At 44.4% G+C, this 17,406-nt stretch overlaps 1 protein-coding gene across 3 annotated transcripts in view; it reads right to left on the reverse strand.

Moving 5' to 3' along the window:
• COL21A1 (collagen type XXI alpha 1 chain) overlaps positions 1–17,406 on the reverse strand; it is a 209,249-nt gene that overhangs the window by 128,599 nt on the left and 63,244 nt on the right. For 2 of the 3 annotated variants that reach the window (XM_045008463.1, XR_006577691.1), the window contains exons 7-9: positions 16,477–16,554; positions 14,264–14,272; positions 4,490–4,573 (exon numbers count right to left, since the gene is read on the reverse strand). In XM_045008463.1, the coding sequence (XP_044864398.1) occupies positions 4,490–4,573; positions 14,264–14,272; positions 16,477–16,554 (171 nt within the window). Of the gene's footprint in view, positions 1–4,489; positions 4,574–14,263; positions 14,273–16,476; positions 16,555–17,406 lie in introns of those variants that run through there. The other variant, XM_045008464.1, reaches the window with a different exon arrangement.

The following is a 17,406-nucleotide window of genomic DNA, read 5'->3' on the forward strand; positions in this document are numbered from 1 at the left end:
CAAGGGACTGTGCACTGACTTCGACCCCTTGTTCTCAGCCATCCCAGGACGGACTGAGCGAACCTACCACTCCATTGACACAGGTAATGCTCACCGATTAGAACACCACCCTACCGGGTGTCACCTCATGCCAAAGTTGCTATTAAACAGGAGATTGACAACATGTTGGAGATGGGTATCATCCGCCCTTCTACCAGTGCATGGGCATCTCCAGTGGTTCTGGTTCCCAAACCAGATGGGGAAATACGCTTTTGTGTGGACTACCGTAAGCTCAATGCTGTAACTCGTCCAGACAACTATCCAATGCCACGCACTGATGAGCTATTGGAAAAGTTGGGACGTGCCCAGTTCATCTCTACCATTGATTTAACCAAGGGATACTGGCAGGTACCACTAGATGAACCCGCCAGGGAAAAATCTGCCTTCATCACCCATGCAGGGGTGTATGAGTTTACTGTGCTTCCATTCGGACTGCGGAATGCACCTGCCACCTTCCAAAGGCTGGTGGATGGTCTACTAGCAGGATTGGAAGACTGTGCAGTTGCATACCTCGATGATGTGGCCATTTTTTCTGATTCATGGCCCGAACACCTAGAACATTTGAAAATGGTTTTAGAGCGCATCAGGCAGGCAGGACTAACTGTTAAGGCCAAAAAGTGTCAAATAGGCCAAAACAGAGTGACTTACCTAGGACACCAGGTGGGTCAAGGAACCATCAACCCCCTACAGGCCAAGGTGGAGGCTATCCAACAGTGGCCTGTCCCAAGGTCAAAGAAACAGGTCCAATCCTTCTTAGGTTTGGCCGGATATTACAGGCGATTTGTACCACACTACAGCCAAATCGCTGCCCCACTAACTGATCTGACCAGGAAAACCCAGCCAAATGCAGTTAAGTGGACTGATGAGTGTCAGAAAGCCTTTACCCAGCTTAAGGCGATGCTCATGTCGGACCCTGTATTAAGGGCCCCAGACTTTGACAAACCCTTCCTAGTTACCACCGATGCATCTGAACGTGGGGTAGGAGCGGTCCTAATGCAGGAAGGACCAGATCACAACTTCCATCCTGTCGTATTTCTCAGCAAGAAACTGTCTGAGAGGGAAAGCCACTGGTCCATCAGTGAAAAAGAATGTTACGCCATTGTGTATGCCTTGGAAAAGCTACGCCCATACGTTTGGGGCCGGCAGTTCCAGCTACAAACTGACCATGCTGCGCTAAAGTGGCTTCACACCAACAAGGGAAACAACAAGAAACTTCTCCGCTGGAGCTTAGCTCTCCAAGACTTTGACTTTGACATTCAACACATTTCAGGAGCTTCCAACAAAGTTGCTGATGCACTCTCTCGTGAAAGTTTCCCAGAATCAAGTGGCTAAAAAGTGTTATTAACATGTTTTCATGCTTTGTAGTCTATGTAATAGTGCATGTGTTTTATTGCTCTGTTTGTTTTACAGTTCTAGGAGGAAATCGCCGCCAGTGGATCCCACTGTAGCGATTTGGGGGGCGTGTCATGAATAGTTAGTAAAGGGTTAAAACATAGTACCTGGTGGACACCTGACCTGAGGACCAATCAGGGAAGAGAATTTGAAACTCCTAGGAGGGAACTTTTCCCTCTGTTTGGGGGGGGTCTTTGTCTTTAGCCGTCTGGAGTTACAAGGGTCCAGATGTTTTAATCAAGTCTACAAGTTTCCATCTTTCTGAACTAATTTCTTCTAGTCAAGATAGTGAGTATTAGAAAGATACGTTGTGTCCTCACCTAATAATCCTATGCTTGCAATTCTGTGTGTTTGTTATTGATTATTCTTATTCTGCTGTTTTGTGTACTGAGAAAGAGAGAGGATTCTCTCCAAAACTTAGCAAGGTTATACCCTATGAGTGTCCAGCTTGGGCTCATAGAGATTCTGTATCTTCTTGTTTTCCTTTTAATAAATTCTTTCTATAAAGACTTGATTAAATCCCTTCTACTGTGGATAGGGGGAGGGGCGAAGACACTCTCTCGGTGGTGAGACAGGCTTATCTCCGGGCAGAGAAGGGAGGGGGGATAGTTCCTCCTGGGTTTGATTCAAACAGTTGAATCAGGTATCTCTTTCCAGTGGCTAGGAGAGAGAGGGGGGGGGGGAGGTTTCCCTCTGATGAGTGGATCTGTATTTCCCCAGGGAACGTCTCTGGAAAGGGGAGTGGGAGGGGGAATATAGGGGTGTCTCGGCCCACGTAATCGACCGAGTGGTGGCAGCCTGAAGGAGACCTACCCTAGGATTTTGGGGTGGGGGGAAGACATGCGGGTCCTCACTTTGAAACCGCCCAGTTTCAAGTGAGGGTAGACTCCTGACACCTACCTTTAAAAATTTTGGTCTTAGTAGTTATACCACCAAAAATATTTTTTTTTTGTAAAGAGCATCTAATGTTATTAGGTAACATAACAGACAATGGATTGAAAACAAGTGGATTTAGAAACAGCCATATAAAAATTCAGAGGGTTGCAAAAAGTGTCTTAAATAACAAGCCACTAATTATTTGGTACTCCTGCATATTCAGATTACAAGTAAAAAAAATAATAAAATAATGGTAAGGTTGTAAAGTCCAGCACTCAAAAGTTAGGACATGCTATAATTAGCACCCTACCAAATTCACAGCCATTTAAAACACATCATGGACCGTGAAAACTGGTCTCTCCCCATGAAATCTGGTCTTTTGTGTGCTTTTACCCTATACTATACAGATTTCGAGGGGAGAACAGCATTTCTCAAACTGGGGGGTCCTAACCCAAAAGGGAGTTGCAGGGGGGGTCACACGGTTATTTTAGGGGGTCATGGTATTGTCACCCTTATTTCTGTGCTGACTTCAGCGCTGGGCAGCCAGAGAGCAGTGGTTGTTGGCCAGGCACTCAGCTCTGAAGGCAGCGCCTCACCAGCAGCAGCATAGAAGAAAAGGACAATACCATACCATGCCACCCTTACCTCTGCGCTGCTGCCTTCAGAGTTGGGCAGCCAGAGAGTGGCAGCTGCTAACTGAGGGCCCAGGTCTGCAGGCAATAGCACAGAAGCAAGGATGGCAATACCGTACCATGCCATCCTTCTGTGCTGCTGCTGGCGACGGCTCTGCCTTCAGAGCTAGGCTCTCGGACAGCAGCTGCCACTCTCCAGCTGCTCAGCTCTGAAGGGACCTAAGCAGCAGCACAGCCCTAGGGTACCGCAAGCACCCCCTACAATAATCTTGCGACCCCCCCACAACTCCTTTGTAAAAAGCTGAAATCATGAAATTTACCATTTTTAAAATCCCACGACTGTGAAATTGACCAAAATGGACCATGAATTTGGTAGGGCCCTAGCTATAATTAAGGTTGCCAGTGCAATCTTAGTTCAGCTTCCTTGTGTCCAAATGTAGGATAATCTTGTCCATGGGAAATCTGTGACACAGCCAAGAACAAAATCTCACTGTACTGGGTCCTAATGCAGAGCCTTAAACACAAGAAAAATTCCTCTCTTCTTGCAGTCCTCTACCTCATTCAATATCCAGTTGTGAACTGAATGAAGCAGGGTTTCTGTTAGAACAATTAGTATACGGTCGTGCAATTCAAGCTTGCATATGCACCAGGGAGCCTAATTAAGATTGCCTGAGCCACCTAATTCTGTCAATTCCTAACTTTTGAGTGTTTTACTGTTCTTGTAAGTATTTACCTAGGTTTTGTTTAAAAATGCAAAGAAAAAAACAAGAAATTCTATCATGTGAAATGATAACAACTGCTGAAATGGATCATCAGCTGAAATGCCTATACACTTGAGGTAATGGAGTAACTGGTAGCTGTTATCCTCAACGTGGACCAGCCACTAGTGGGTGATGCAACACGCACTAGCAAAGGGAGTCTTGGATTCTATTCCCAGCCTTTGAGAAGAAGGCTGTTGTTAGCAGACAGCACCGCCAAGCACATTTATTCTAAAAGACAGATTTGCTATCAACTGAGGTTTGGATCTGTCGTATTAGAGACCTGAGGCCAGATTCTAACCCTCACCATGGCCCCTTAATGCTGCTTCACCACTGGACAGAGGCTATAAAGGTCAACTAAACCCAAAGCAGCCCCCAGTAGATTTTTAAATATTAATTGTAAATTAAGAAAAGTTGAGAAATTGACATTTCTCCATGATCAGATTATTCCATGTCAAACCATGTTAGGATTTCATTATTAGACAATGATCATAAGGGAGGTGAAATTATTTACTGGGCAGTAACTATGAAATTTGTATGTAAATGAACATCTAATTTTCTTAAAAAATTAAAATGACATTTAGCTTATCAGGAGTTATTGAACCAGTAGCTGACTAATTGCATCTGTCAGAGTCTGATCTTGCAAGATGGCAACTCCCATTGGCTTCAATGGGAGCAGAATTGGGCTCTGTGTGGCGTCTTCCTTACACAATGACCTTATAACATAGAAGGTAAAAACACCACCGAAATGCAGATTTTAAAAATAAGAAAATTAAAGAAAACTCTACTCACTTTTGGGCCTGGAAGCCCTTGTTTTCCTGGAGGACATATACAAGGAGAAGGCGTGGAGCCTACATCACTAGGGCCATTCATACACTACCAAAAATAAAAATGATCATCAAAATACATGGAAAACCATAAATCAATACATTACAATAAACTGCATTAACATGATCAAATATAGGACTGGCTTTATTTTTATTTCGTATACAGCACAGCCCTGGGTTATGTAACATTTGTTTAATCAGAACTCCTGCCCTAAATGAATACAGTCATGTCCCTGAGCAACTTTGCAGCCATGAATTCCTGTCCCACCTCTCCAAAACCCTGATAGCTCTTAGACCATTCAGAAAAAACAGATTTCTACTGTAATTAAAGTGTTTTCTTTTTTTGAAGAAATTACAGCTACAAAAAGAGCTGGTCAAATTATTCTTGGGGAATAAATTAGTTAATGAATGAAGTCTCTTTCATTTTTGAATCATTCAGAAAGATCACAATTTCTGAAAATGAATTTGTTATTCATAAATATTCACCAAATAGTTTGGATGAAAAATTTTCAGAGGATAGATTTAAAAAAAAAATTCTTTTAAACTATTCAATCTTTCTCACATGTAAATGATCACTAATTCACATAGAACTATTTCTGAAACTTTTTAAAGAGGACACAACAAATGACGTATAGCAAATCGCGTACTGCGAATGCTATATTGTTAGCATGTGACTATGGGTATTCATACCAAGAAAGGCAATTCCAAAAATATTCCTGAAAACAAAAACTCATTAACAAGGATGTTCAAAAGGGGCCTGACCATGAACCAAACATCCATATAAGAGGTAAATGAATTTTAAAAAATAGTTTTTACAGAATTCATCCAGCACCAGTTATACAAATCATTAAAGACTAGTAAAAAATCTGTTAAAGAATTTTACGTGTCACCACTGTGGCTTTCATTTATGATACATCAAAGTACTTCATCTGGAACATCTAATAATTGTTCAGATATCAGCCAAGTTTATGTTATGAACTAGTGATGGCTTCACTCCAGAGATCCCTGCTGATATTTTTATTCTTTTCCATTTATAGACAAGACTATTCATGTCTACATCCTCTTAAAATGTAAGAACAATCTCATAGTGACCTTTAGAGTATTTTCAGTAATCAACATTCAAAATATGCATCACATTGACTAGAATTTGTGATGTATGAACTATGGTGACTGCATTAGTGCACACAAGTAATCATGGGTGCATGAATATGGGTTACAGAAAATACCCCCGACGTATTTGTAGGGAAAAAACATGCTTTTTACCTACAAATATTGGGCCTGAGTCTCCCCAGATGTCTACCGATAAAAATCAGAAGTAACCCCAAAGAAGTAAGCTGATTTACAACATTTAAAATTGGTTTCAGTTGAATGAAAAATACGCTCATTATTCCTCACACAAAAAACAAATTCATTAAAAAAAATACACAACATATCTGGTTTCCCATAGAGTAAATGCTCAAACAATGCTACATAAAACCTGAAGATTTAGATTGTCCCTGTCATAAACAGATAGTTAAGGGTTAATGCCTCTCTTACCTGTAAAGGGTTAAGAAGTTCACCTAGCCTAGCTGACACCTGACCAGACCCAATGGGGGGGTGTAGCAGGGTGGATCCTGCTCCTGCTGAGAAGGGGTTTAAAAAGTGGCCTGACAGGGCTTGAGAGCGGTGGCTCTCAAGGCTGAGCTGATTAGGGAAGTGGCTGCAGCTGGGGGCCACGCCCCAAACTGAGGAACAGGGCCTTATAAGAAGGCAGGGAAGCCAGGAGCCAGACAGTCTCTCTCTGGCTATAGAGAGAGATGGGCCTGGCTGCTTAGGAGCTGAGACAAGGTACCTAGGGTGAAGCAGGGCTGGGGACAGGCTAAGGAGCTGGGGAGCTCTGGCCTGGAAAGTCCCAGGCTGTGGCCTAGTAGAGGACTAAGAGGTACTGGGGATTGAAGGGGGCAACCTAGGGGCAGACAAGGCAGTAGGTCCAAACCCACTTTGCCGATGATGAGTACTGGATACTGCAGTCTGTCCCATCTAGCCCCCGTTCGCTAGAGACTGGGCAGTAGCCACTACTGAGGCGAGGTGGGGATAGAGGGTGAGGGTTCCCTAAGGAGGGGAGACCCAGAGAGAAAGGGGTTACTGCTAGGGGGCAGCACCCCATGTAAGAGGGCACCGGGTCCAGGGAGGGACTCGGGGCCAATAGTAAACAGGTGGATCACCGGCCTGCAGAGGGCGCTCTGGACTGGAACTGAGCTAATTTCCGGAGTCACCAGCAGGAGGCGCCGCGGGGGTGAGTCCGACCTGTTACAGGGGGACAAGATGTTTCAAAAGGAAGGAGGGAAGTTTCCTTTGTCTAGTTAGTTTTTCAGTTTCAGCCGGAGTGAAAAAGATCAAAGAACCAGCCTCTTATCAGAGTAGTAAGCTTTAGAAAGGAATAAATAGGTTTGTGTTTATTTTCTTTGTAACTTGTCTTGGTACCATTAAGGGAATTATCAAATTTGGGTATTCTTGTGTGTATTAAAGTTTTTGCCCAGGGGAACATCCTCTGTGTTTTGAATCTGTTGTCTGTGAGAGTAGCTGGTATGCTAATCTCTCCCAGAGGGTTTTCTTTTACCTTTTTTCTCTTTAATTAAAAGCCTCTTTCTTAATACCTGATTGATTTTTTCCTTGTTTTTTAGATCCAAGGGGGGTTGGATCTGGATCCACCAGGAGTTGGTGGGAGAAAGGAGGGGGGATGGTTAATTTCTCCTTGTTTTAAGATCCAAGGGGTTTGGATCTGTGTTCACCAGGAAATTGGTGAAGTTTCTCAAGGCAATCCAAGGAAGGGAGTGCTTGTGAATGGTGGCAGCGATACCAGATCTAAGCTGGTAACTAAGCTTAGAAGTGTCCATGCAGGTCCCCATATCTTTACCCTAAAGTTCAGAGTGGGGAAGGAACCTTGACATGGTGAGCAGCGGTGAGGGATTTTTTAGGAACCAAAAACCAGATTTTTTTTTTCCTCCTTTGAGATGGTGGGGAAGCAGTGAAGGAGAGATACCCTGAAGGCAAACAGATAAAGGTTTTTCTAACAAGGCTTTGTTAGAAAGGATTTCCAGCTGGGCTTAGCTGGAGGGTAATTAACAGTTTGCAAAAGACAAGTTACAAACCAGTTTTTCTGGTCTCTTCTCATTCTGAGAAGTCCAGTTAAAAGCTGTGGGGTTTGGTTTTTTTAAACCTCGCAAACCAAGATAGCTCAGGCAGAGCTGGGAAACATGTCAAGCAAAGGAAAAAAAACATACAACAGGAGCTGGAATTAGCCAAACTCCAGGCTGAGGAGAGCCAAAAGGAACATGACAGACAGTTGGCCAGAGATGAGGCTGCCCACCAGAGAGAAGAGAGAGCCAAAGAGGCTGACGACCAGAGGGCTATGGAGATCCAGAGGGAGGCCCAGAAGCATGCCCTGGAATTAGCAAGGGCTAAGCAGGATGTACCAGCCAACCCTAAAAATCCTTCTCCAGGTACTGTTTCCCATCCCAGAAAATTCCCCACCTACAAGGCAGGTGATGACACTGAGGCCTTCTTAGAAAATTTCGAAAGGGCCTGCCTTGGGTACAGCATCTCTACAGACCAGTACATGATAGAGCTGAGGCCACAGCTCAGTGGACCCTTAGCAGAGGTGGCGGCTGAAATGCCTAAGGAACGCATGAACGATTATAAACTTTTTTCAAACCAAGGCTAGAATCAGAATGGGGCTAACACCTGAGCATGCCCGTCGGCGGTTCCGAGCCCTAAGGTGGAAACCAGATGTGTCATTTACCCAACACGCCTTCCACATTGGAAAGAATTGGGATGCCTGGATATCAGGAGCAAGTGCTGAATCTCTGGAAGCTCTGTCCTTTCTAATGCAAATGGAGCAGTTCTTAGAGGGTGTTCCTGAGGAAATAGAAAGGTACATCCTAGATGGGAAGCCCAAAACTGTAACCGAGGTGGGGGAGATTGGAGCCAAATGGGGGGAAGTGGCAGAAAAGAAAAAAAACTACTAGCAGTTGGAGCGACTCTCAGAGGGGGCAAACCGAAACTAAACCCTATCACCGGGGGCAACCCAAGGCCCCACCTACAACCCAAGGAAAGTCCCAGACACCTTACTGTCCCACCTCACCAGTCTCCAGCAACCCACCTCGGCCCAGTGACCAGTCAGCTGGGCGATGTTTTAAATGTAATGAACTGGGACATATAAAGGCCCACTGCCCCAAGAACCCCAACCGATTACAGTTCATTACACCACAATCACACCAAAGATCCCCAGGCCCAGATGCCTCTCAAATACCCTCGGAGCGAAGGGAAACCTTGAGAGTGGGTGGAAAGAAGGTTATCGCATGGAGGGACACTGGGGCACAAGTGTCAGCTATCCACCAATCCTTAGTGGACCCCAAATTCATCAACCCAGAGGCCCAAGTGACAATTCACCCATTCATGTCAAAATCTTTAAACTTGCCTACAGCTGAGTTGCCTGTCCAGTACAAGGGCTGGTCAGGAATGTGGACTTTTGCAGTCTATGACAATTACCCCATCCCCATGCTACTGGGGGAAGACTTGGCCAACCATGTGAAGCTGGCCAAGAGGGTGGGAATGGTGACACGCAGCCAGGCCAAACAAGCTTCCACACCCATCCCTGTTCCTGAGCCGTCCACCAGGGCCCCGTCTGTGTTACCAAAGACCCAGACAGAGGTGGTAGAACCGAATCTTCTACCCATGAATGCTACAACCGTAGTGAATCCAGTCCCAGAACCAGAACTGGCAAAACAACCAGCACCAGAATCGTTGCCAGTACTGACTCCAGCGCTTGCAAACCCATCTACAACTCCAACACCAGAGGGCACCAGCGGGCCTGAACTGGCAGAAGCAGCAGACAGCCCTACCCAAGAGGCTCAGCCGGAGCCTGAAATATCACATAGTGCACCAGCGGAGAGCGGTTCACAATCAACGAAAACAACCCCATCACCTACATCACTTCCAGAGGGACCAAGCCCAAGTCCACAGTCTAAGGAGAAACTGATGTCTCCAGCATCAAGGGAACAGTTTCAGGCTGAGCAGGAAGCAGATGACAGCCTTCAGAAAGCTTGGGTGGCGGCACAGAGCACCCCATCGCCTCTCAACTCTTCTAACCGATCCCAGTTTGTTGTAGAACAAGGGCTTTTATACAAGGAGACTCTTTCTGGTGGACACCAGGAAGACTGGCGTCCTCAAAGACACTTGGTAGTTCCAACTAAGTACCGGGTAAAGCTCTGGAGCTTATCCCATGATCATCCCAGTGGCTATTCTGGGCTGACCAGAACCAAGGACCGGTTGGGGAAGTCTTTCCACTGGGAGGGAATGGGCAAGGATGTTGCTAATTATGTCCGGTCTTGTGAGGTGTGCCAACAAGTGGGAAAGCCCCAAGACCAGGTCAAAGCCCCTCTCCAGCCACTCCCCATAATTGAGGTCCCATTTCAGTGAGTAGCTGTGGATATTATGGGTCTTTTCCCAAAAAAGACCCCCAGAGGAAAGCAGTACATACTGACTTTCATGGATTTTGCTACCCGATGGCCGGAAGCAGTAGCTCTACGCAACACCAGGGCTAAAAGTGTGTGCCAGGCATTAGCAGACATTTTTGCCAGGGTAGGTTGGCCCTTCGACATCCTTACAGATTTGGGAACTAATTTCCTGGCAGGGACAATGAAACCTGTGGGAAGCTCATGGAGTGAATCACTTGGTTGCCACCCCTTACCACCATCAAACCAATGGCCTGGTGGAGAGGTTTAATGGAACTTTGGGGGCCATGATACGTAAATTCGTAAATGAACACTCCAATGATTGGGACCTAGTGTTGCAGCAGTTGCTTTTTGCCTACAAGGCTGTTCAAATCCCTCGCAGCCATTTGAACTTGTATATGGCCGCGAGGTTAAGGGGCCATTGCAGTTGATGAAGCAGCAATGGGAGGGGTTTACGCCTTTTCCAGGAACTAACATTCTAGACTTTGTAAGCAACCTACAAAGCACCCTCCAACACTCTTTAGCCCTTGCTAAAGAAAACCTAGAGGATGCTCAGGAAGAGCAAAAGGCCTGCTATGATAAACATACCAGAGAGCGTTCCTTCAAAGTAGGGGACCAGGTTATGGTCTTAAAGGCGCTACAGACCCATAAGATGGAAGCGTCATAGGAAGGGCCATTCACAGTCCAAGAGCGCCTAGGAGCTGTTACCTATCTCATAGCATTCCCCACCTCCAACATAAAACCTAAGGTATACCCATGTTAATTCTCTTAAGCCCTTTTATTCCAGAGAATTAAAGGTTTCCCAGTTTACAGCCCAGGGAACAGATGATGCGGAGTGGCCTGAAGGTGTCTACTATGACAGAAAAAGTGACGGTGGTGTGGAAGAGGTGAACCTCTCCGCGACCCTTGGACGTCTGCAGCGGCAACAGATCAAGGAGCTGTGCACTAGCTTTGCGCCAATGTTCTCAGCCACCCCAGGACGGACCGAACAGGCATACCACTCCATTGACACAGGTAATGCTCACCCAATTAGAACCCCACCCTACCGGGTGTCTCCTCATGCCCAAGCTGCTATAGAACGGGAGATCCAAAACATGCTATAGATGGGTATAATCCGCCCCTCTAACAGTGCATGGGCATCTCCAGTGGTTCTAGTTCCCAAACTAGATGGGGAAATACGCTTTTGCGTGGACTACCGTAAGCTAAATGCTGTAACTTGTCCCGACAACTATCCAGTGCCATGCATCGATGAGCTATTGGAGAAATTGGGACGTGCCCAGTTCATCTCTACATTAGACTTAACCAAGGGGTACTATACCGCTAGATGAACCCGTCAAGGAAAGGTCAGCCTTCATCACCCATGCAGGGGTGTATGAATTTAATGTGCTTCCTTTAGGGCTGCGAAATGCACCCGCCACCTTCCAAAGACTTGTAGATGGTCTCCTAGCAGGATTGGGAGAATCTCCAGTTGCCTACCTCGATAATGTGGCCATTTTTTCTGATTCATGGGCAGAACACCTGGAAAAAGTCTTCGAGCGCATCAGGCAGGCAGGACTAACTGTTAAGGCTAAAAAGTGTCAAATAGGCCAAAACAGAGTGGGTCAAGGAACGATAAATCCCCTACAGGCCAAGGTGGATGCTATCCAAAAGTGGCCTGTCCCAAAGTCAAAGTAACAGGTCCAATCCTTCTTAGGCTTGGCCGGATATTACAGGCGATTTGTACCACACTACAGCCAAATCGCTGCCCCACTAACAGATCTGACCAGAAAGACACAGCCAAATGCAGTTCAGTGGACTGATGAGTGTCAGAAGGCCTTTAACCAGCTTAAGGCGACACTCATGTCTGACCCTGTGCTAAGGGCCCCAGACTTTGACAAACCATTCCTAGTAACCACAAATGCATCTGAGCGTGGTGTAGGAGCAGTTTTAATGCAGGAAGGACCGGATCAAGGATTCCATCCTGTCGTGTTTCTCAGCAAGAAACTGTCTGAGAGGGAAAGCCACTGGTCAATCAGTGAAAAAGAATGCTACGTCATTGTGTATGCCCTGGAAAAGCTACGCCCATACGTTTGGAGACGGCGTTTCCAGCTACAAACTGACCATGCTGCGCTAAAGTGGCTTCATACTGCCAAGGGAAACAACAAAAAACTTCTTAGATGGAGTTTAGCTCTCCAAAATTTTGATTTTGAAATTCAACAAATTTCAGGAGCTTCTAACAAAGTAGCTGATGCACTCTCCTGTGAAAGTTTCTCAGAGTTAAAATTGTCCTTGAAATGTGAAAAATCTTGTAGTTTTACATAATTAGTAGTATATGTAAAGGTGCATGTGTTTTATTAATCTGTTTATTCTAAAGTTTTAGGAAGAAATCACCGCCAGTGTGGTTCAACACTGTCTGAGATTTGGGGGGCGTGTCATAAGCAGATAGTTAAGGGTTAATGCCTCTCTTACCTGTAAAGGGTTAAGAAGTTCACCTAGCCTAGCTGACACCTGACCAGAGGAACCAATGGGGGGGACAAGATGTTTCAAAAGGAAGGAGGGAAGTTTCCTTTATCTAGTTAGTTTTTCAGTTTCAGCCGGAGTGAAAAAGATCAAGGAATCAGCCTCTTATCAGAGAAGTAAGTTTTAGAAAGGAATAAATAGGTTTATGTTTATTTTCTTTGTAACTTGTCTTGGTACCATTAAGGGAATTATCAAATTTGGGTATTCTTGTGTGTATTAAAGTTTTTGCCCAGGGGAACATCCTCTGTGTTTTGAATCTGTTGTCTGTGAGAGTAGCTGGTATGCTAATCTCTCCCAGAGGGTTTTCTTTACCTTTCTTTTCTTTAATTAAAAGCCTTTTTCTTAATACCTGATTGATTTTTCCTTGTTTTTTAGATCCAAGGGGGGTTGGATCTGGATCCACCAGGAGTTGGTGGGAGAAAGGAGGGGGGATGGTTAATTTCTCCTTGTTTTAAGATCCAAGGGGTTTGGATCTGTGTTCACCAGGAAATTGGTGAAGTTTCTCAAGGCAATCCAAGGAAGGGAGTGCTTGTGAATGGTGGCAGCGATACCAGATCTAAGCTGGTAACTAAGCTTAGAAGTGTCCATGCAGGTCCCCATATCTGTACCCTAAAGTTCAGAGTGGGGAAGGAACCTTGACAGTCCCATACATACGGGAAGAAAGACATGATGCAAGAGATGTGATTTAATTAGACAACAACTTTATTGACTTAACATATCTGGGAACTATCTGGCAAAAACACGAACAATGCAGATCATGATTCCTTTCTTAACCATTTCAACCTGGTGGAGCGCTGCCATTAGCCCCCATCCCTTCACAGCTGCTTTCTGCCCATTGCTGGGACCTCTCCACCCTCCCCTTGCATGAAGGTCAAGAAGCTGTGGAGAAGCAGTTGCCTCTTCACTGTACCAGACATTAGGTGCCCCATTCCCTACATTCTTTAGGGGAGTCCTTCCCCTAAGCCCATTTCCAACCCCAGTTTATGAGAGAACTGAACCCCTTATGGGATAAGTATGTGTACTGGATGCCTGCCACCTGCTGTGTCATAACAATTTGAACCTAAACTACCCCTGAGCTGCTTGGGCATGAGAGGGGGCTCAAGCTGGAGGTCAAACCCAGTCCCCAAATCAGGTGATGCCTTTCCCTCTCCTCCTGGCTAGCCTCTTCCCAGCCCCTGAGGGATGGGGCAAAGGGAGCCAATACACTTTCTTCTGCCAGTCCAGACAAAGCTCCCTCCCAACCTTGAGGTTGTGGGGTTTGCATTCTGAGCTGTGGAAGAGTAGGTTTTGTATTGAATTGAGCACTTATTATTTACACAATAATACAAATAATATATTGTACCTTAATCTGTAAGGTGTTGTGTAACACATACGTTTAAAAGAGGGTTCCTAGTAGAATATTCCCCTCAGGGTGAAATTGATAGATTTCATTTGTGTCAAAATCAACTGCAATTGAACTGAATAGGAGCCACTGGTTCTCAGAACCTCCAAAAATCAGGCCACTTATTCCAGTGCCCATCTGTGGATTTAGAACTAGATGTTTTACTTTAGACACCCAAATTGAAATGTTTGCCCATTGACAATACAGTTTTGATTAGCAGGATTCCATTGCTTTTAATTTTTTGCAAACCACTTTCCATCTCTCAAAACCAACTGCACATTACCAGCTGATGGCATAATACTGAGTTTATAAAAAAGTAAATACTACCTTAAATTGAGTTTGAGTGGTTTATGACTGAGCTTACCTCTCCATTCTGAAATGAAAAGAAACAGTTTAAGAATGTAGCAATATTTGTAAAGGAAAATATATATATTTTTATAACCAGTTCCCAAATAGCAGGTGTGAAGTCCCTGCCCTTTTCATGTCCTAACTCAAGACCTGGGTAGATCCTATGTGGCCATGCAAGGGTGAGGAGAGGATTGGCTTGATTTTCTCTTCCCTCCCTTTATGCCTATGTAGGATGCAGCCACATACTAGTCTATGGGTTGTATAATTGCAATGAGGTTTCTTGTATCTGTAATAGCACAGAATGATACATCCTGAAATCTCCTAGCACATCAGAAATTATGAGGTAGTCTCCTTTAGTGAATTACCAAACCATTACCTTTAGTAGGATCCTCACGCAAGTGCTGACCAAGCACAACCATGCTTAGCTTACAAACTATGACACAATCAGAATCCAAAGTGATATGGCCACAGTGCTATGCATCCTTTGACACATCACTGCACCTTCAGATTTTCACAGTGACATGTGAATTTCATTTATGACAAAAACAAGTGAAACTAAACTGGCAAAAAGGGATCTTTTTGTCTGGATATGATCACGCAGAATGTGGTGGGGGTGCATTTGTTTATTTTCTGAATCCCATTAGCAATTTATAAATATCAAGATGATGCAATCCTGCAATTAAGTTGACAAAGCTTTATAGAAAGAATTATATCCAGTAAGTTTAAATTTATTGTAGACTTTGAAGCTCGGCTCCCATGTAAGAACCTAAACAGGAGCTGGATGTACAAAAGTGCTCAGTACCTATGGCCAGGCTTGCCAAACTGCTCAGTATCCAATAAGCTGAGCTCTTTTGAAAATCTAACTACTTATTTGGTGTCTAAGCAGGAGTTGAGCTCTTTCAAAAAAACCAACTATAAGCATCACAATGGCAGCTGCTAGACACAGAACAGTTCTGTAAATCTAGCTGCTACTTAGGTTCTGAACAGGGCCGCCCGGGGGTGGGGGGCAAGTGGGGCAATTTGCAAACCCTGGCCCGGCGGTCCGGGTCTGGTCTTCGGCCGGCTTTCGGTGGCGGGGGGCCCTTCAGTGCTGCCGAAGACGCGGAGCAACTGAAGGGCTCCCTGCCGCTGAAATGCCCCACGAGCCCTGGCCCAGCAGCTGTCCATGCCTTTAGCCAGCATTTTGGTGGCAGGGGGCCCTTCAGTGCTGCCGAAGATGCGGAGCAACTGAAGGGCTACCCACCACCGAAATGCCCCGCAAGCCCTAGCCTGGCAGCTGGGGGCCCTTCAGTTGCTCCAGGTCTTTGGCGGCATTTCGGCAGCTGGGGGCCCTTCAGTGCTGCCAAAATGCCGCTGAAGACCCGGACCGCCGCCAGGTGAGTACAAGCGCCGCAGCTCCTCCACTTTGCCCCAGGCCCCCTGAATTCTCTGGGTGGCCCTGGTTCTGAAAAAGGAGCTGAACTCTTTACAACATTTAGCCCCACATGGTTTAGACTTCACTGCACCATTCTACAAACAACTAACATTTCAATATAGAATGAACTCTAACCAACTAAGTAAGGACAAGGCCACTTTTAGGTCACTCTTCAGCTCCATGAACCTGGACATGAACTGATTAGGACTTCAGTTTTGTCTCATCCAAAACACATTGGATGAAATCCAGGCCTCACTGAAGTCAATTGGAGTTTTGCCACCAACTTCAGTGGGGATACTTTTGACAGGAAATTCTAATTTAAAAACTTAGAAACACAGTTCTGTTGACTAGATAATAGATTTTAGAGATTAGGGGATTTACTGATGATTGTAGTACTAAAAATACGTTGCACTTAAAGTAGATAGCTCTTTTCATCAGTACAACTCCAGGCACTTAGTATCTCAAAGCATTTGTCACACAAGGTTTAGAGTTCACTTCGTACTGATTTCACATTTGCACCTTCAAATAAGTAATAATATTTTAAGACCTTTTGAGGGATGTCTTTCTAGGAAAATACAAAAGTCTTATAAAATACGTTTGTTCTAAAACTAGGTTGATAGATGACAGATACATGTAACTGTTACCTGTTTAAACATTATAGAATGAGTTCCTCAAATTCCAGAAATAATTTGTTTACAGTAGTTGAATAAATGCAGAAATGTTTATTTAAAAAGCTCATTATTAAGATAGCCCCTGTGTTTAGTTATTTGGATAAAATGTCAAACAATCCTGGAAAGTTCATCAATCATACTCACAAATCCTGGGATTTCACAAGCTGTTTCTCGGTTGTTTTGTTCTGGGTCACAGTAGATTCTTAGTTTCTGGACATCAAACTATAAGTCAAAGCCAAATACATTGTTCAGGAGAAGTTAAATGTTAAATCATTTAAGATTACATCAATGAATTTAAAATACAGTCTCCCTTAAATGGTCTGAGTTGATAATATAAACAAACAAAAAAATCTTTAAACCCATTTGAAGTCATACATGTCACGTAAGATTGTCCGACAATTTCAGAATGTAGTTAGTTATAGCATTTTAGCCACACTGCTCCCACTGACTGATGTGTACATTACTTTGACATTTCATGGGTAAAAGCAACAGGACTGCTTATGGAAAAAATAATCTCTTTTTTTCTTTTTTTTTCAAAACAGTAGAAATCATTGTCCCCAGTCTTTGGCTGTGGATGAGGACTTCACAGCACAATATACTAAACTGTTTATGGTAAATCTTTCCTTTATTCTACCTCTGTACAGTACCGCTATCCATAATATCTATATTATTGTGAAATCAGCCTCCCTTCCCATACTTCTGATTCAGATCCAATAGGTTTCATTCAGTAGAGGCTTTCAGAATACATTGTCAATAAAAACGAAATGCACAATTTAGTCTCTCATAATAGACGTTAATATAGCAATGTTCCACCAAACTGACTATTACTGTAGAACAAGATCTGTCAAAATAATTGGGGATTGGTCCTGCCTTGAGCAGGGGGTTGGACTAGATGACCTCCTGAGGTCCCTTCCAACGCTAATAGTCTATGATTCTATGATGTTGAGAAACAGAATCTCAGTAATTACAGACAGGAAACAAAAAACATTTAGGTCATAAAGACCATCTTTTTGGCAGTGCAAAATTGTTCCCTACTGTATATTCTAGTGCTTCTTCCAGGCACTTTTAAATATC

The sequence above is a fragment of the Mauremys mutica genome, chromosome 3 (assembly GCF_020497125.1).
Source record: "Mauremys mutica isolate MM-2020 ecotype Southern chromosome 3, ASM2049712v1, whole genome shotgun sequence".
Taxonomy (NCBI): Eukaryota; Metazoa; Chordata; order Testudines; family Geoemydidae; genus Mauremys; species Mauremys mutica.